Source organism: Microtus ochrogaster, unplaced genomic scaffold (genome assembly GCF_000317375.1).
Source record: "Microtus ochrogaster isolate Prairie Vole_2 unplaced genomic scaffold, MicOch1.0 UNK3, whole genome shotgun sequence".
NCBI lineage: Eukaryota > Metazoa > Chordata > Mammalia > Rodentia > Cricetidae > Microtus > Microtus ochrogaster.
Window position 1 is genome coordinate 4,103,219 of NW_004949101.1, and position 18,647 is coordinate 4,121,865.

General features: G+C 42.6%; 1 protein-coding gene across 2 annotated transcripts in view; it reads right to left on the bottom strand.

Moving 5' to 3' along the window:
• Positions 1–17,777, bottom strand: part of Sec23b (Sec23 homolog B, coat complex II component) — a 36,396-nt gene extending 18,619 nt beyond the window's left edge. Inside the window, exons 1-11 of one of the 2 annotated variants that reach the window (XM_005365502.2) lie at positions 17,682–17,777; positions 14,502–14,736; positions 12,240–12,297; positions 10,698–10,784; positions 8,382–8,618; positions 8,197–8,282; positions 7,301–7,445; positions 6,719–6,877; positions 6,272–6,387; positions 3,205–3,328; positions 254–334 (exon numbers count right to left, since the gene is read on the bottom strand). In XM_005365502.2, coding sequence (XP_005365559.1) covers positions 254–334; positions 3,205–3,328; positions 6,272–6,387; positions 6,719–6,877; positions 7,301–7,445; positions 8,197–8,282; positions 8,382–8,618; positions 10,698–10,784; positions 12,240–12,297; positions 14,502–14,722 — 1,314 coding nt within the window. In that variant the 5' untranslated portion in view covers positions 14,723–14,736; positions 17,682–17,777. Of the gene's footprint in view, positions 1–253; positions 335–3,204; positions 3,329–6,271; positions 6,388–6,718; positions 6,878–7,300; positions 7,446–8,196; positions 8,283–8,381; positions 8,619–10,697; positions 10,785–12,239; positions 12,298–14,501; positions 14,737–17,681 lie in introns of those variants that run through there. The other variant, XM_026788501.1, reaches the window with a different exon arrangement.
• Between the last annotated feature and the right edge of the window lie 870 nt (positions 17,778–18,647).

Here is an 18,647-nt window from a genome sequence, read left to right on the forward strand (position 1 = left end):
CAAGGGTTGTTTTAACCTCTCTGATTCCACATTTCCTTCTCTGGTCTTTCAGACAGACTGACGGACAGAAGGACAGAAGACACTCCCTCTTGGAGTTGTCATGAATAAGGATTAGAGCTCCTCTCACACAGGTACACTCCACACTGACACAAAGCAAGATCATCAGGATGTGACTTCACTAATGAGTTTACTCCAGGACAGGTGAGGGTGATGAGTTTACTCAAGGACAGGTGAGGGTGAGGCCTTTCCTTACATTTTCTGACACACATGGTCCTTTCACATTCAGAGACACGCATGGACCAATAGCTCCTGCAATCTTCAGCTCCCGAGAAGTCTAAAACAAATTACACAATAAGTTAAGAGCCAGTCTGCAGTCACCAGAGGAAAGATCCCAGGGAAACTCTCTACTGAACTGCACCATCCAAACGCCCACTCAAGCTTTTCCAGGAGCAGTAGCACTCATCAGAGCTGCAACAAAGCCACCTTCAAAAGCACGTCAAGAGACCAGGGGCACTGGTGCAGCAGTCATACTCAGCAGGCTGAGGCACAAGATCAGGACAAGGCCAGCCTCACTAGACAGTGAATTTGTCACCAGCTTGAATTCATCAGACTGTCTTAAAAATCAAAATAAAAAGACACAGTATAAACAAAAACAAACAAACAAAAAGCCGAACCATGGTGGCGCAGGCCTTTAATCCCAGCATTTGGGAGACAGAGGCAGGTGGATCTCTGTGAGTTTGAGACCAGCCTGGTCTACAAAGCGAGTTCCAGGACAGTCAGGGCTCCATTACTCAGAGAAACCCTGTCTGGAAAGAACAAAGACACAGCAAGGTAGCATTTTCACACTATTCATTTGTTTGAAGCTGAGACTAACCTGGAAATCTCTAGACAGCCCAAGTGCCTCTGCCTAAGTGTCAGGATATAGGCTTGCACCACCACACCAGCCATGCATACTCATACTTACAGATTTCTAATCAGTAAACATATTATTTTAAAAATACTTAATTCACAAATTCCAACATTCCAACATAATGATAAGACCAATGGATATTTTTTTTTCTTTCTTTTTTAAATAGATAGGGCCTCTACATATAGTCCTGGCCTCAAATTCACAGATTCTCCTGCCTCCAAATTTTTTTCCCCCAAACAAATGCTTTAGCTTTAGCTGTCTTGGAACTCACTTTGTAGACCAGGCTGGGCTCAAACTCAAAGAGATCTGTCTGCCTCTGCCTCTCAAGGGCTGAGATTAAAAGCATGAGCCACCACTGCCTGCACAAATGGAGATTTTGAAGACTGAATTCACTTTATTGAAATGAATTCAAACTTACAAAATAAAGTGAATTCAGTCCATTCCTTTTTGTTTGGGGGTGAGCTGGGTTTTGAGAAAGAGTTCATCTGTGTAGTTATGGCTGTCCTGGAACTTGCTCTATATACCAGGCTGGCCTCGAACTCAGAGATCTTCCTGTCTCTGTCTCCCGCATGCTGAGATTAAAGGCATGTGCTGCTCAGTCTATTCCTCTTTATCTAAAAGAAAGAAAAAACCCTCAAGCATACATATGCTTTTACACAGATGCTGATGGAGGTAGTTAGGCTTAAACAACAGGCACTCTGCCCACTGAGCAATCTCCCTATCCCCTTTTTAATAACTTCCAATTCTGCTAAATAAACACTCAAACAAAAACCCCTCAAACATTTAAAAATGCTGTTTAAAGGTTAAATTATCCTGGGGTAGGATATATAAGTTACATTATTCTAGATAATCTAACGCTTTCACTAATTCTCTAATGGCAGTTTCTAATGGCCTCTTTTATTGATTTCTCAATGACTTAAATGTCAGCTGTCTAGGACTGCTGTGGGACAATGGTTTTACCCTGTAATGATTTGTTTCTTATACTTGTTTAATAAAATGCTGATTGGCCAGTAGCCAGGCAGGAAGTAGAGGTGGGGCAATAAAAACAGGAGAATTCTGGGAAGAAGAAAGAGTCAGTCTGCAACCATAACCCAGAAGCAGAGGAAGCAAGATGTGACTGTCTCCCCAAAAAAGGTACCAAGCCACGTGGCTAACACAGACCAGAATTATGGGCTAATAAAGAAGCCTGAGATAATAGGCCAATCAGTTTATAATTAATGTAGGCCTCCGTGTGTTTCTTTGGGACTCAACGGCTGCAGGAGCAGGCAGGACAGAAACCTCTGTCAACATAGGACTATGATTTCCTACAAAGAAATACAAACTTAAACTCATAATGCTCTTAGGACACCTCAGTTCTTCTTCAATATAAACCCTACTCAATGCTATTGCGTATTATTTATTTATACTGTGTGAAGATGTGTCATGGTGACTGGTTTAATAAAGAGCTGAATGGCCAATAGGTAGGCAGGAGAGAAAGGAAGAGAGGACTCAGGCAAGAAGAGAGGAGACACCAGCAAGACACTGAAGAAGTCCATTATGATATAAAGGAGAGATAATAACCAGGTAACTGAGCCATGTGGCAGAACACAAATTAAAAAATATGAGTTAATTTAAGTTACAAGAGCTAGTTGAGAAAAAGCCTAAGCTAAGACCAAAAGTTCATAATTAATAATTAGTCTCCATGTCATTTATGGGCTTGTGACCCAAAGAAAGGTGCAATGCAGTGACTCACACCAATGGCTGGGTGTATACCGACCATGCATGACTGCCTGTCCCCAAGCCTCAGTATAGCAACCAACACCCACCCTAGCCCCTCTAAGTCCACATATCCTAAAGTGGGATGGAGCAGAGCAGAGCAAGGCCTGAGGAAAATCAGGAACTTTCTGTTTAGAACTTTAATAAATACATAGGTCATCCTTGAGAGGCAAAGGACTACAGCAGGCAGTATACTTTGTGACTGCCATCTTGTTGGATCCTTTTATGTGATCTTTAAAGCTTCATTTATGGGCTGAGGCTACCAGTGACTAAACTAAACCAGTAACAACACTAATCCCAGAAAAGTTTCAAAAGTCTTCAATATGGTTGGGTACAGTAGAGCATACAGGAAGAGGCAAGTGAATCTTTGTAAGTTTGAGGCCAGCCTGGTCTGTATGGCAAGTTCCAGGCCAGCTGAGGATACACAGTGAGACCCTGTCTCAAATAAATAATAAATAAGAAAATGTTTATAATGTATATATGAAAATTCCATAAACTAATTATATATTTAAAATAAGTTTTCTAAAAGTCTACTGTACCTTTACTTCCAGTGTAGCACCAAATGCCATTCTGAAATCTCCATTGAAGTCTTTACTAAAAATTCTTTGGAATGTCTGCTTGAAAAGAGAAGTATTGAAAGAATCTCCCATCACCATGTAGCCTCTAGGTAAGAAAGGGGAAAATATATATTTAAGAGAACTGGAAGCCATTCGGTTGTTCCCTTAGTATTCACAAACACAAAGAAAAACACAACCACACAGGTGCTACAGATTAGCTTAAATGAAAAATACCAAGGTCAATTTGTATTTAGCAAAGAAAGTATCTCAAAAACATTAAACAAAAGATCCTTATGGCAGTTCTAGGGGGCTGGGAAGGTGGTTCAGTGGGTAAGGGTACCCCTAAATCTGATAGCTTCAGTTCAATCAATCCCAGGACCCACATGGTAAAGGACAGGCATTAACTCCCACAGATAGCCCTCAAACATCCATACAAGTGCCATGACATGTGTGCATTCAGAAACATACACACATATAGACTCACATACCAAAAAAGTAAATGTAAAAGTATTTTATAAGATTTAAGATACCAATTCTATATTTTGATCACTATACACAAATCTTCAGATATGGTACAATCTCCTTGATTATTCTCACAAGAGGAAAAGAAAACAAGCAGGGAAATCCACACAGGTCTGTGGTGCCGTTGACTGCACTCTGCTATTTCCATTCTTGAAGTTGGCACCTTACACATTTGTGTAAAGTGCTACCCTGGGAGATGCTAAGTGAAGAGTGGGAAAACTCACAATTATTGCAGTCAAATGCTACACAAGTGGTGGCACACTCCTATACTCCAGCACTCAGGAGGCTGAAGCAGGATTGTGAATTTGAGGCCACCGGGGACTACGCCAGTAAGACCGTAATCAAGCACGCATGCACACATATACCCGACTGCAGGCAGTAAAGATGTTTAGGCTTTTCTCTCACTCTTATCAATCTCCACCTACAACATTTGGAGCAGCACCCAGCATTCCCTCCTTCCCCATCAGGCATCTCCAGGTCATCATGTGACCCCTTTAAACCGAATGCTCAAAGGGAAAAGCACAACATCTCAGCAGGGAGAACAAGCACTGGGGGAATCTGAGTGTCCTAGAAAAGCATCCGCTGCTCCTCTAGTCCAGCCTGGGTCACCATGCCTTTGACTGAGGGCATCCTACTCAGCCAGAACCTGTTTTGTTGTTTCTTCCTTTTCTTTTCTTTTCCTTTCTTTTTTTTTTTTAAAGGGGGGTTACATGCATCCATCTCTATGTATGTGTGTTTGTGTGTTTATGAATAGGTATGCATAAGTCAGGGAGGGCACAGAGGTCAGAGGACAACCTGCAGGATTGTTTGTTTCCTTCCACATGAGTCCTGGGATTGAACTCAAGTCTCAGGCTTGGAGGCAAGCAGGCACACTTACCTACCTTGCCAGCATGTATGTTATTAGTTTCTATGGGGTGGGGAAGAGCTTTTTCTTTTTAAAGTCAACTTCTTCTTGATATACAGCCAAGGCTAGCCTTGAACTCAAGATCCTCTAGAGTGCTATGGGTACAGATATGCCTACCAGGTCCATTAAGACCCAACTTATTATAATTGGCTCAATCTGCCCTACTCTCCAAAACAGGTTCAAGTGGCTCAGATTCTACTTCCTACACCTTCCCCTAAAAGAGCACAAAAAAATCACTAGGGAGGTTGATTAGAAAAGCAGAAATACGGACCAGGGAGATGGTTCAAGAGGGAAAGGTGTTTGCTACCAAGACTAACACCCTAAGGTCAATCCCTGGGTCCTCACACTGGAAGAAGACAGTTAACTCCCGCAAAGTGTCCGCAGACCTCCCCGTGTGTACACTGACATACATACTCATGCACACACAGAAACTCCACAAAGTGTCCTCAGACCTCGTCAAGTGTACACTGACATACATACTCATGCACACACAGAAACTCCACAAAGTGTCCTCAGACCTCGTCAAGTGTACACTGACATACATACTCATGCACACACAGAAACTCCACAAAGTGTCCGCAGACCTCCCCGTGTGTACACTGACACACACATACACTCATAATAAAAAAACAAATAAATAAATTAAATTTAAGTTAAAGAAAAAAAGGCAAAGGAAATGCAGTCTCTCTGGCCACAGTCATGGTTCTCTGTAGACGCTCCTCAAACTATGCCATGTATTCCAGCCAATAGGACTTGGGCAAATGTGGGTTGATTCAGCAAGTGAGAAATCAGATTTAAGAGGCCGCACTTCTAATGAGCTCCCAGAGAAACCAAGGCTGTGTGTGTTCAAAGTCTGCTCTACGCTAGAATTACTGGAAGAAAACTTGGAAGAATGCCGATGCCTAAGCCATGCCCCGTGTTAATTATACCAGGGGACGGGACAGACAGAGCAGTTTACTTTGTTCTTTACTCTTTTCCTAGAGTCTCTGAAGCTCCCTAGTCGACACCATCATGTAGCTGAACTACAGATTCTGGCCTCCACCTCATGCTTTCTGAACTTCATGAACACTAAAATCAAGACAGTTACTCCCCAAGAGCTCTTGATTCAGAGGATCTGAGGAAAGCCAAAAAACATTCCTAATCTGTTCCATAAGCCTTATGGTTCCTAGTCCAGTCATCATCACAAGCTGAGAATTAATTCTACATTTTTAGTTGAGGACAATACTGATATGGTGTGTAACTAACTGGCTTGTCACAGTCACTTAGCCAGGTCAAGTTCCTTCTAATGGCATGACACTCAGATGCTATTGTTGACCTATCACAAAGATGTGCACAGCTGAAGGCCAGTGGGCACTCCACATCAGCACAGCATTAGACTTCAGGTAAGTTTTAACAATTCCAAAGAAGAAACAGTTATTCTCATGCGGTTTGTTCCCGGTGAAATCCCGAGACCTCTTGCTAAACACCGCTTCTTCCTCCACAGGGCCCACAATCCCTTTCCAGCCAATGAATGCAAAGCTGAGCGACCTGAAAGCTCCGAGGTTCCCCTCCCTTACTCCTATGACTCCATCATTCACTTCTTCCCTTACCATAGGGAAGGTATAGTTGAACATGTCAACATACCCTGTAAGATTTGGACAGCATTTCATCTCCAGAAGTCCAGTTTGATCAAGAGCACAAGCATAAATATCAATGCAGTGACCATTTGCAGCAGTTTGATTAGCAAGCATCTCGTAATGCTGTAAATAAAAAAAGAAAACTATCTTTAGGAAAGAGAAGCAAAATTGCCAAGGCATGTCTTAATACACCTAAGGATGCAATCAAGAAAGGGAGCATAGAATTCGCTGTCTATAAAACAGTCACATAGAATAAAAAATACAGCTTTAGATTCAAAACTCTAGAACCATTCTCTCTAACCAGAGCCATAGATGGAGACAAGTTAATGGGAGCCAAGATCGGGAAGAGTCACTATACAATCACCTTCTGACTTCAGAAAAGCAGCCATCATTCATCTAGAGAAGTCCACACCTGGCTGTTCTGCAATTACAGCTGGAACCCAACAGTGCCTACCTTGGTCGCCTTTTTCATGAACCGTGCATTATCTTTCTCAATATCATGCCAGGAACGAATAGGAGTCTTCAATTCATCTCCAACCACCATGCCAGGCCCTTGGGTGGGAGGGCCTCCAGTGAACAGCATGATCCTGGCTCCAGTGTTTGGAAAAGTACCCTAAAAACAGAGTGAAGACTATGGTAGAAGCATACAGTACCCCCTCCGAGTACGGCTTCCATTTACATATAAAATACTCCAAAGACGAACTCTCCACTGTCCTGCCTCCTCACCTGCTCTTGGCACTAGGGGTGCCATGGAGTAACACGCATGACAGCAGAGAAAAGCAGCGATTACTTTCTCCCAACCAGGTGGTTTTGCAGTTTATTTAGTAAAAGTACTTTCCACTACTCCCATTCCCATAGTTTTTCATAAAATTTTTGGTATTTTCAAAATACTGAGGGCCTCCTCATGTGCATAATAATGACTGAAACATTTTTGGATATACAGACATGACCTGACTTAAAGCACAAGAAATTTTCAAACAGAGCTATCAAGAACAGCTTGTATGATTTGAGAGGTCCCTATAAAAGTGTGAATTACCTCCAACAATCCAACAGCAATGGACAAAGCAACACCAGTGGACCGCAAAGGTCTCTTCCCCTGAGTTACTGGCCATGGGTCCCTCTGCAGCTCCCCCAGAAGATCAGTGAGGTTCATATCAATCTTGTGAACGGGCTGCAGAAATCTGGATGATTCCAAAAGGGCACATCAGTTGTGATTTAGTAAAGTTCCTTTAACCCTAGGTCACCCAGTCAACTGCTTTTCAGAACCATTATTCAAAAGCAAAAACTCAATCCTTTTCCTTCAAAATTATCTCTATAAACACAAAAGCGATTCCAAGCAATTTTAATGTGAAATATACTATAAAATCTAATAATCACAAATTTATACATGTATCATTAAAAAAAATCAAACTGAAAAGGAAAATGTCAGCTTAATTAAATTTTAAGCAGCAAAGAAATTCTAATAATAAATCCAGTTTGTTTCTGTGGACAGTCTCTACCATGCTGAAGCTTCTGTTCACATGCCTCTTGAGCCTTAGAAGCTGAGAAAAACACTGGTTTCCCACCAGAGTGGAGGTTGTCTCCAGCACAATTTGCTGGTGGCTAACCTGGCCGAAGGTAACCACAGGCCTTCAGTCAACTGAAGGAAGTGAGTGCCTGCTCACAGGTTTATTTCAAAGTACCCAAAAGAAGTGGTTTTTGTTTTGTCAGCTTTACTTAAGGATCAACAATAACAGCATGTGTCCAAAAGGAGGGGACCAATGAAACAGTGTCGAAATGTTTCTATAGGACATTGAATAGCAACTGGGTCTAGTCTTTAATTCTTTTCCTTAAAACTATGGGACCGGAAGTCCTAGCACTGCTCTTCTTGCTCTCCTGGGCTGTCAGGCACGCCCACCACAGAACATGGGACACTGTGCACTGATAGCTCACCTGCTGGAAACAAAAGGCTGCTCCTGAGGTTGAGCAGGCCTTGCTTGCTGCATGGGCATAGCTGACTTGGTCAGGCCCAGCATATCCTGAAAAGGAAAAACAGAAAGATCCAATTTCCAGTAACGCTTAAAATAAACAATAAGCATCACAGATCTACCCTTGGTCCTTCTCAACAAAGCACAAACCTGTATCTGTTTTGCAGTTAAATCCTTGGTCCCTCGGAAGACGTAACTCTTGGAGATTCCTTCGCAGCTTAACTCGTGAACCTGCACCATCCTCCCAAAAGTGATAAGACCAACCAGAGCATCGGGAGGAAGGAGACTCAAGGACATCTGCAGGGACTCTTTGAGTGCTTGAAGGTCATCTTCCTCCAAACATGTGTCAACCACATAGAGAAAGATCAGAGGGGATCGAGCACCTCGCTTTGGGCAAAGAAAAACAGCATAATGATCAGTATACACATAGCTACAGCCAGCTAGCATAGAGCAAATTAGGTACAAAACAGCAAGTCTTTATACCTGTAAATATCCCAGGGGCTACAAACTGTATAGCTAAAAATCTACACCAGCTTCTAATTATCTCATCAAATGACCCAGAGTACATCAAAACAAACATAAATCTAAAAATGTATTTAATATCTAATACCTACTATGTGCCACACATTACTGCAGACCCTGGGATACATAACTAAACAGAAAGAACAAAGATTCCTGGCCAACCAGCGGGAAGGCCAGGGAGCAGTAACAGCTAAGATGGAGGAAGGTGGCAGATCCCTGTAATAAAAAGGGAGCAGGGCCAGGGATGATGCCATACGCCTTTAATCTCAACACTTAGGAGGCAGAGACGGATGAATCTCTGTGAGTTGGAGGCCAGCCAGGTCTATATACTGAGTTCTAAGACAGCCAAGGGCTACATAGTGAGACCTTGTCACAAAAAGTAAATAAATAAAAAATAAAATAAAAGAGATAGAGAAAGAAAAGGGCAGTCTCAGTAAGACAGTAAAATTTGAGGGGACAAGACCCAACAGATAAAGGCCAAACCATACCTGATGACCTGCATCAATCCCCAGAACCCACAAGGTAGAAATATTGGCTTCCACAAATTATCCTCTGATCTTGACACGTATGCCCACCCAAACACACACACACACACACAAGAAATATTGGCTTCCACAAATTATCCTCTGATCTTGACACGTATGCCCACCCAAACACACACACACACACACATAAATAAACAAATACATAAACAAATCATGATAATGGGGAGGAAGAAGGGAAGGGAGTGGGGAGCAACACAGACACAGAGCAAAAATGAGTTCGAGCCTGAGGAAAAAGATCAAACTCCCTCTGGCAGGTGTGACACTTGAGGAGTCAAGAAGGCCCACAGGCTGAACAAGGACACTAGGGGGGATGAGACATGGGGCCTTGAAGACTATCTTTTGTTTTGAGTGAAGAGGGGCCAATTCAGTCAGTGGAGGCTTCTGAGCAGAGAAGTAACATAATACATGTTTCTAGAGAGTTACAATGACTGCTGGGTTAAGAATAAAATACAAGCAGGCATAGGTCAATGAGGGAGAACAGCTAAGATACTGTACGTATCTAGTGAGAGGAGGCAGATGGCCCAGGATGGCTGGGGACAAGAAGGTGTGGGGGTAGAATCTAGGTATGTTCTGAATAGTGACTCAGTGGATGGCCTACTAAATAAGACAGGGGATGTGGAAGAAAGAAATCAATGGTGAGAACAGGAAGGGGTAGGTCTAACTCTTCTAGGCCAGGCTAGCCACTGTTCATCTCCTTGGCTGCATTTGGTTGTTGATTTCACCGGACTCATGCTCAAGATAGGAAGATCATGGGCAGGGTGTGTGAGGGGCCCAAGTCTCAGAATGCTTAGGGAGATCCAGAGGAAACAGCTAAGATCAGGGAGGTGAGAAAAGAACCAGACTACAGAATTTACATCAGGGCCAGACAATCCCTGCAAGCCTATCTCTCCTTCTACCATATAGGGACCAGCGACAGGAAGGAAGGAGGCACCTAGACAATGAAGTGTCTCAAGTGAGATGAAGAAGGCTGTGGAGACATGCTTTAATTCAGTCAGTCCCACCTTTGTTAAAGCCTAGGTCGAGACCTGAAAACAAAGCCAGTAAGGAAATGTACTATAACATACTGTCTAGAATCTGCTCCCATGGACACCAGCTTTACTTTACAAAGCCAGTAAGGAAATATACTGTAACATACTGTCTAGAATCTGCTCCCATGGACACCAGCTTTTTTACAAAGCCAGTAAGGAAATGTACTGTAACATACTGTCTAGAATCTGCTCCCATGGACACCAGCTTTTTTACAAAGCCAGTAAGGAAATGTACTGTAACATACTGTCTAGAATCTGCTCCCATGGACACCAGCTTTACTTTCACGGACAGGTGAGACATCTGTATCACTCCAAGTATTTCAAAAGAAACTCAATTTTAACAGTGTTCATTAAACACGTGACAAAATTACCTGGATGACGTACTCAATTGTTGAAAACTGAGGCATCAATTCAGCAGGCTGGTTCACCTCAGATATACCTGTATATGCTGGAGGGAACTAATGAGAAGAAAACAAAACAACATTTACTTAGGGCTACAAGCGATTTGTGTTCCACTTTTTTCTTTGTGCTGAAGCCACTTCTGAGCTCCAGTTCCAAACATGCATGGTACACTTATGTTCCATTTATAACACTGATTTATGACCACATTAATTCTGAAAGCACAAAATAAAAAACATCTTGCTAAAACACAAATATTAGCACTCAAAGCTTCTAATTCTCTTACATGTCTATGGCCATATAACCTTAAAAAAGATTTACTGATAAAAATAGATATTACACTTGATCTTGGCCAAAAGGCTAGCCTAAAACCCGTGTCCAGAGAGTAAGTCTACCCCTAACACTTCCTGGACCAGCGCCAGAACCCACAGGCTGGATGACCCAGAGACCTAGGATAGAACCAAACATGCCTGGAGGGGGAAAAATGTCAATAAAATGATGCCTAACAATATTCTGCTTTACACACAGATTGGTGCCTAGCCCAATTGTCATCAGAGAGGCTTCATCCAGCAACTGATGCAAACAGATCCAGAGATCCACAGCCAAACATTAGGCCAAGTTTGGGAAATACTGAAGAGGGAAAAAAGATTGTAAGAGCTGGAGGGGCCAAGGACAATGTTATGAAATAGTACTTTAACTATGTAAAGATGTATTACATTTGTTTATGTTGCAGAATACTGCTTTAACTAGGCAAAAATGTGTTACATTTGTTTCTACTCCATTTTTTTAATTATGTTAAAGTGTGTTGGTTTTGTTTATGCTGCATTTGTTTAATTTGTAGCGATATGTTGCTGTCCCACCTTGCCTGTCTAAGGTACTTGAGTGGCCTAAAAAGCTGACCAGCCAATAGCTAGGGAGATCTCTGCGTTCCAGGACAGCCAGGGCAACACAGGAAAACCCTATTAGGGGATAGAGGGTGAATGACATGGCACTTTTGTTTGTTTGTTGTTCTTGAAACAGGTTTCTCTGTAGCTCTGGCTATATTGGAACATATTCTATAGACCAGGCTGGATTCGAACTCAGAGATCCATCTGCAAGTGCTGGGATAAATGGTGTGCACCATCACCACTCAGCAAAACGACACTTTCAAAGCAGAGGGAGCTCAACACTGATGATGGACCCCTAAAGTTAGATGAAAATTCAATAACATGCACCATCTAATTAAGAAATTAATGTGATCCAATAAAATATAAACAGAAATCTATTTTCTTTAGGTAATATATTTACTTCCTATAGAAAACTTAGAAAGATCAGAGAATTTTATATGTCCCCTACTATTCAAAACCAATGTGCCTAACAAAAGCCATTACCTGAGATCACCAAAGAGTGCTAATCACCAGTGTAGATAGAAATGTAAGTTGATACAATCTTTTCCAGAGCAGTACAACAAAAACAAAATGTGTGTGTGTGTGTGTGTGTGTGTGTGTATATATATGTTGTTTTAAATTACATACCTGATTTCTTTGAAAACAGAAATTGCAAGCCCAAAGTTTTGCTCGAAAATCAACTTGACTGTAAGAAAGATAAATATCACAGAGGTTTATTTCTAAGCAGGAAAGCAATCAAATGTAGACTAAAGTTCTGTAAATTAAACAGACATGTGCTCCTATGAGTGTGCATATACAGAAGAGCTCGTGAGATTGACTGCAGGGTAAACTAGCTATTAAGTACACCAAAAAATTCCCTCAAATTAGTAAATTCTTTTTTGTCTTTTTCATGTCTATGATCATGTTTTAAGATTTCTTCACTGCCAGGAGATGGTACATGCCTTTAATCCCAGCACTCAGGAGGCAGAGGTAGGTGGATCTCTGCGAGTTCAAGGTCAGCCTGGACTATAAGAGCTAGTTCCAGGACAAGCTCCAAAGCTACAGAGGAACCCTGTCTTGAAAAACCAGAAAGAAAGAAAAAAGACTTCTTCACTCACATAAACTATAAGCTTTTTCCTTTTGCCTTTATTTTAACTTGGTTGTCAAGATAGACCCAATGTTTCCAACAATGTAAACTTTTTTAAAGATCTGTTTAACTATTTTAAGTGTATGTGTTTTTTCCCTGTATGTATGTGCGGCACACACATGACTAGCAGAGGCCAGAAGAGGGTGAAGGATCCCCTGGTACTGGAGATACAGAAGGCTGAGCTACATGTAGATGCTGGGAACGTGACCATGAGTCTCTGCAGTAGCAGCAAGTACGCTTAACCACTGAGCCACTAATCTCCAGCCCCTATATACAACCTTCAATTTCAATAATGAAATCATATTTCATACTTAGGCCATAGAAAGTATGTTTCCAGGTTGGTAAAGCTGCTAGAAACGGTTCATGAAAAAGCATCTATTGTTTCTTTTCCCTTTGTGAATTTAGGATATTCCTAGCCAATGGCTACCATTTTATAAGCAGGGCAGAAATTTTCCTAATATGACCTTGATAAAGAAAAAAAAATGAAATAAAGGAAAAGGTGCTTTTGCATACAAAACTTTTAACACTCTCAATTTGCTTCAGAATCCCTCAGCCATGAATGGTGGTACACTTCCATGTCTTATAGCCTCCCCCTGATGCTGGAGGGCCACACAAGTCCTCGAGGTTGAGACCAAGTTATGCAACATGAACACTCTACCACAAAAAATAATGGAAAAAAAAGTATTTCCAATAGTGCCCAAATATATGAATAGAATAGAATCTCAGGTTTAAAAAAATTCACTCAACAATAAAATTACTGGGAGTCAAATTTCTTCTGCCAGAGAAAGACAGCTTAGTAGTTAACAGCAAGCACTTGTTGCTCTTCCACCAAAGTTTAGTTCCTAGCATCCACCCAGGTAGCCCACTCTTCTGTAACTCCAGCTCCAAAAAATTCTACCCCCTCTTCTGCCCTCCACAGGTACCACATACAAATGGCAACTTGTGTAATCATGTACACACACACACACACACACACACACACACACACACACACACATTCTTCTGTTTACTGCTTCTTCCAGACATACTACATAGTCATATAGAGGATGTACAAAAAGAATAAAGTTTTTTAATTTTTCCAATGCTTTAAATGGCCAGATGGTGGTGGCACACACCTTTAAGCCCAGCACTCAGAGGCAGAGGCAGGCGGTTCTCTGTGAGTTCAAGGCCAGCCTGGTCTACAAGAGCTAGTTCCAGGATAAGCTCTAGGACACAGAGAAACCCTGTCTCAAAAAAAAAAAAAAACAAAAAAAAAAAAACCCACAAAGAAAGAAAGGAGAAAAGAAAGAAAGAAAGCCATTCCTCAAAGTCCACAATTAAGTCAGAAGCAAACTGCTAATCTGGAAGGGGATAAGAAAGTAAGGAAGTAAAGAAAGAGAGGGATGGAAGAAGGAACAATTCCAAACTCTCCCCATCTGTCCTCCCCTTATTCAAATAAGGTTCCTTCCAGAAACACCTTTAATCCCAGCTTTTGGGAGGCAGAAGGATCTTTATGAGGTAGACACCAACTAGGTCTACATAGTGAGTTCCAGGACAGCCAGGGCTAGATCTACCTCAAAAAAGACAGAAAACAAAAGATTCCAATTTGATCTGAAGTATTTGACCAGAGAGGTTTCCGAGAGCAATCATCCCTAAGAATCTTAGCATCTACTTACTCTTTCTCAAACTGGAAACTCTTCTACAGAAATCAAGTGACTTTTATGAGAATTGTATAAAGATGACAATTTATTTCTTATTTTACCAGGTTTTTAAAGCATTCATACCAAAGTGGATTGAGAATAGCCTTGCAGGTTGGCCTGCTGCAAAGCACAGGATCATACTGTACAGGAGGCAGGTCTGGGCGTTCCTTTAAAGGAGTGAGGAGACAAGCCAAGGGAACAACCATTCTTGTGGCTTCAAGGCGGCTAGAAGGCCACACATTCCAACTGAAACGCACGCCATCTCGCTCTTCATTCTGCTGAATGAACTCCAGGTATGTTGCCATGGTCTAAAAGGAAACTAAAAGTAAAGCTGTAATTAGATGCAAAATTCTCAGCTGATCTTAAATAAAACAAAAAAATAAAAGATGGTCCCAAGCCAGGTGCAGTGGTTCATACCAGAAATCTAGCACTCAGTCCCACACAAAGAGATAGTGTTTCACAAACACTTGGTGAGGAAAAACCTGTCACTGCAGGATAACAGTAACTTTCTTCTCTCAGACCCCCAAGGTAGACTATTCTTGCTTACTGTCTTATTTTTCTGTTGTCATGATAAAGACCATGGCCAAGCCAGGTGTGGCGGCACACAACTTTAATCCCAGCACTTGGGAAGCAGAGACAGGCGGATCTCTATGAATTTGCAGCCAGCTTAGTCTACAAAAAGATAGCCAGGACCATTATACTGAGAAACCCTGTCTCAAAAAACAAACAAAGAAGACCATGACCAAAAGCAGCATGGGGAGGAAAGGGTTTATTTCAGCTTACTCTTATAGTCCTTCATCTTCCAGGAAAGTCAGAGCAGGACCTCACGGCAGGCACTATACAGCGGCCAGGGGAGAGCACTGCTTACTGACTCGTTCCTCAAGGCTTGCTCAGCCTGCCTTCTTACAAACCCAGGACACTTGCCTAGGGGCAGCACTGCCTATGGTGGGCTGGACCCTCGGGCATCAATCAGCAATCAAGAAAATGCCCAACAGGCCCACCTGGTGGGAGCATCTTCTCAACTGAGATTTCCCTTTCTTAAATGACAATGCTTGTGTCAAGTTGGCAAAAAACTAATAGGTCACTTTCTCAAACCATCTCTGTAGAACTTGAAAAAAATTAATCAAAGCAGTTAAAAGCTGAAGTGCTTGGCCATTTGTTAGCTGTGTGTAGGTGGATATTACTACTATCTAGTTGTTTGTTTGTGATGCTAAGGGTTGAACCCAGGGCCTTGTGCATGCTAGGCAAGCACTGAGCTCAAGTTCTCAGACAAGCCAGTTTCAACCATGTATCTAAAGTCTCAAACTGTTTCATTGGCCAGCAACTTCCCTAATTCTCTTCCTTCCTTTATCCATCAAAGTACATACTGTATGAAATGTTACATTCCAAGTAACCTTTTGTGCCCCCCTCCCACACACATATACACTGCTCCTGTGGAGAAAAGAACTGTATGCTGATTTGAGAATCCGGTTACTAACAGGAAGCAGCGTGAAATTCAAGCATTTCTAATGGGCACACCAACACTACGAAGGGGAGTTTGCTTTCATGCCAAGTCTCCCCTTGTCCTCCTTCCTTAGCATGGTTGCTTATGCTCATCCTTGAAAAGCCCTGGGAAGTCAGTCCTTCGGACTAAGCTTTCAGACCCCAGGGTTGTTGAGTAAATGCCTCCTAGCTGTGGACACATCACAACACATAAGTTACTGAGCTTCAACTGAACAAGCCCTTTGGGAAAGCAAGCAAGGACTGGCAAGGTGGTCCAGCGGGTAAAGTATGACAGCCCGAGCTTGTTCCTCAGATCCCACACAGAGCTGTAAGGAGAGAACCACTACATCAAGTGTTGCCTTCAGCCCCCAGCATGGGAGACCTGACAGGTGCACACACAGCATGCACATCTCATGTTTATTTCACAAGAAATAAACAAAACAATGAAAAAGGAAAGCAAGAACACTGAATCTATGAGATGAGAACAGAGGGAAAATTCTTGTAATCTCCATTATCTGAGAAGCTGAGGCAGAACCAAAGGAGTTCAAAGCCTCCTGGGTTACATAGGGAGATCATATAAAATATATATGTGTGTGTGCATATGTATATGTAATATTATATATAGCATACATTATATATACTATATATGTAATATAATAGGTAATCTTTTACATATATATATATAAAATAGTAAAGTGCTTTTAGTGACAGACATGCTTGGTAACTGTCTCCTCTGAGGAATACCATACTGCAAATAACTTCAAGGAGGGCAATTTTACATGCCCAGAAAAGCAAATTAAATATTCTACCATACAGAACCCACACAACGAAAATCCCTAATCTGTTCCAACAGAAACTCTAAGACATCTCCTGTTATTGCTGGCAAACACAGGAAGCCGAAACACTGACTCCACAGAAAGCACTTATGTACCTTCCTGGAGGGCAAAAAATAAGTCATAGGTACATACGTTCTAATATCGCCATTTTCAGCAGCTACTTCAGAAAACCCCATTCAATATCGGTGATCCCTCTTTAAAGGTCCCCAGGTCTCTCTACATTTTAAAATCTGCTCCTTGTTTCCCATGACCTTCTTTCCTGACCCTTCTAGACCACAGTTACTTAATCCTGTTCATGTTAATTCACAGAAGATTTCAGTGAATGAACTAAAATCCTTTTTAGTTCTATGTTCTTTTATTTAATTCAATATGTTGAGAAAATGCACGTTTTTTCAAGGGACGTGAGTCCACTGCTCATAGCAATTTCTCAAGGAGTACGGATATCTGAAAAAGTAAACACGCGAGTGAGAGAATACACAAAAGGATGCAATAAAATATCTGAAAGGATCCAATAAAATATCTGAGCCACTCTCATTTCTCCACGACATAACTTTCCAGGACTTAGTAGCCATCTGTAAGAGCGGCTAAACAACACCTAATCCTGTACGGAAGATCTGGGTTGTGGTTTCACTTATCACAAAGCAAAACTCAAGTTTTTCATGAGGATTCAGTCCTTCCGGATGTTCACGCCACCACCATCACCACCACCCCAATTCCCGTGGCTAAAGAGCCAGAAACTGGTCCTCTGCCATCAGGTATGGGACGGACGAGTCACTTTCATACAGATTCTGGATCGTCAGTCCCCTCTGATGCCTCAGCCTGAGAAGCAGAGGGCTCCTCCCTGAAGCAGCCCACCTTGCCGGGGCACCTCTGGCCTCGGCCCTCCTCATCCTCCTAAGCGCCCACTCACCTACGCGGGATCGCTCAGCTGCCCAGAGCCACTCACCTGGACAGAGCCTTCCGCGCCCCCACGGACTCCAGCGCTCGGCTCCGGCTTCCACCGCCAAGTCCACCTCAGCTCACAGTCGATTGGTCAGTGCCCCCATACGTAACTCCACGGCGCCTTGTCTTAGCCAATCAGAGAGAGCTGCTCTGGCTGACGCATGAGCGCGAAACCGTCAGAAATGCTGCGCCGCCATCTTTGAATAGGGCAAGGCAGTCGTTTCTCACACTCGAAACTTCAAAATTCAGAGTTTCTTTAGGGTACGTGCGTCCTCGAACACAGTCCTAAACGCTTCTCCTGCCCCTGCGCAGGACCTCGGCGCCTGCTGGTCCGTCGTCCAAATGCATCCAACACTCCTCAGGCGTCCGCCCTTACTCACCACGACGTTTGTTTGCCTCAGAGGGAAGTCCCTCTGGTCACCTTAGTTACCGGGAAGCGAGACCGGTGACGTGTAGCCCCAGAGGAACCCGAAGTTGTCCGGAAGAGGCCATCAGCCTGCGGAAGGGCCATGGAGGTGGCAGGGAGTCTCAACCGGGTGGCAGGGAGTCTCAACCGGGTGGCAGGGAGTCTCTACCGCTAGTTGAAGTTCTTTCTGAGCGTGGTAGGCGCAATTTCTCGCACGACCAAACTTTTCCTTCTCACTTGCTGCTATGGCTTCTGCGCTCAGAAGAGCCTGTTTCATCTCTCTGTCGTCCAACAAGGAAATGAGTAATTGGGTACAGTCCTCGTATTCAAACATTTTAGGAGTCTAACAGAGTCCACTTTTATGGATAATACAAATTTCTGTGACCGCCACAGTCATTTTATAATTTCTTACAAGTGGAGAAGAAAAAACCCAGCAAATTCTCAAATCTTTTTGAAGATTTATTTTTAATTAGACCTGCCTGTGTGTCAGTGTATGCATGTGTGCACATGAGTGTGCAGGGCCTACAGAAGCCAGAAGAGAATGTGGAGCCCCATGGAGCTAGA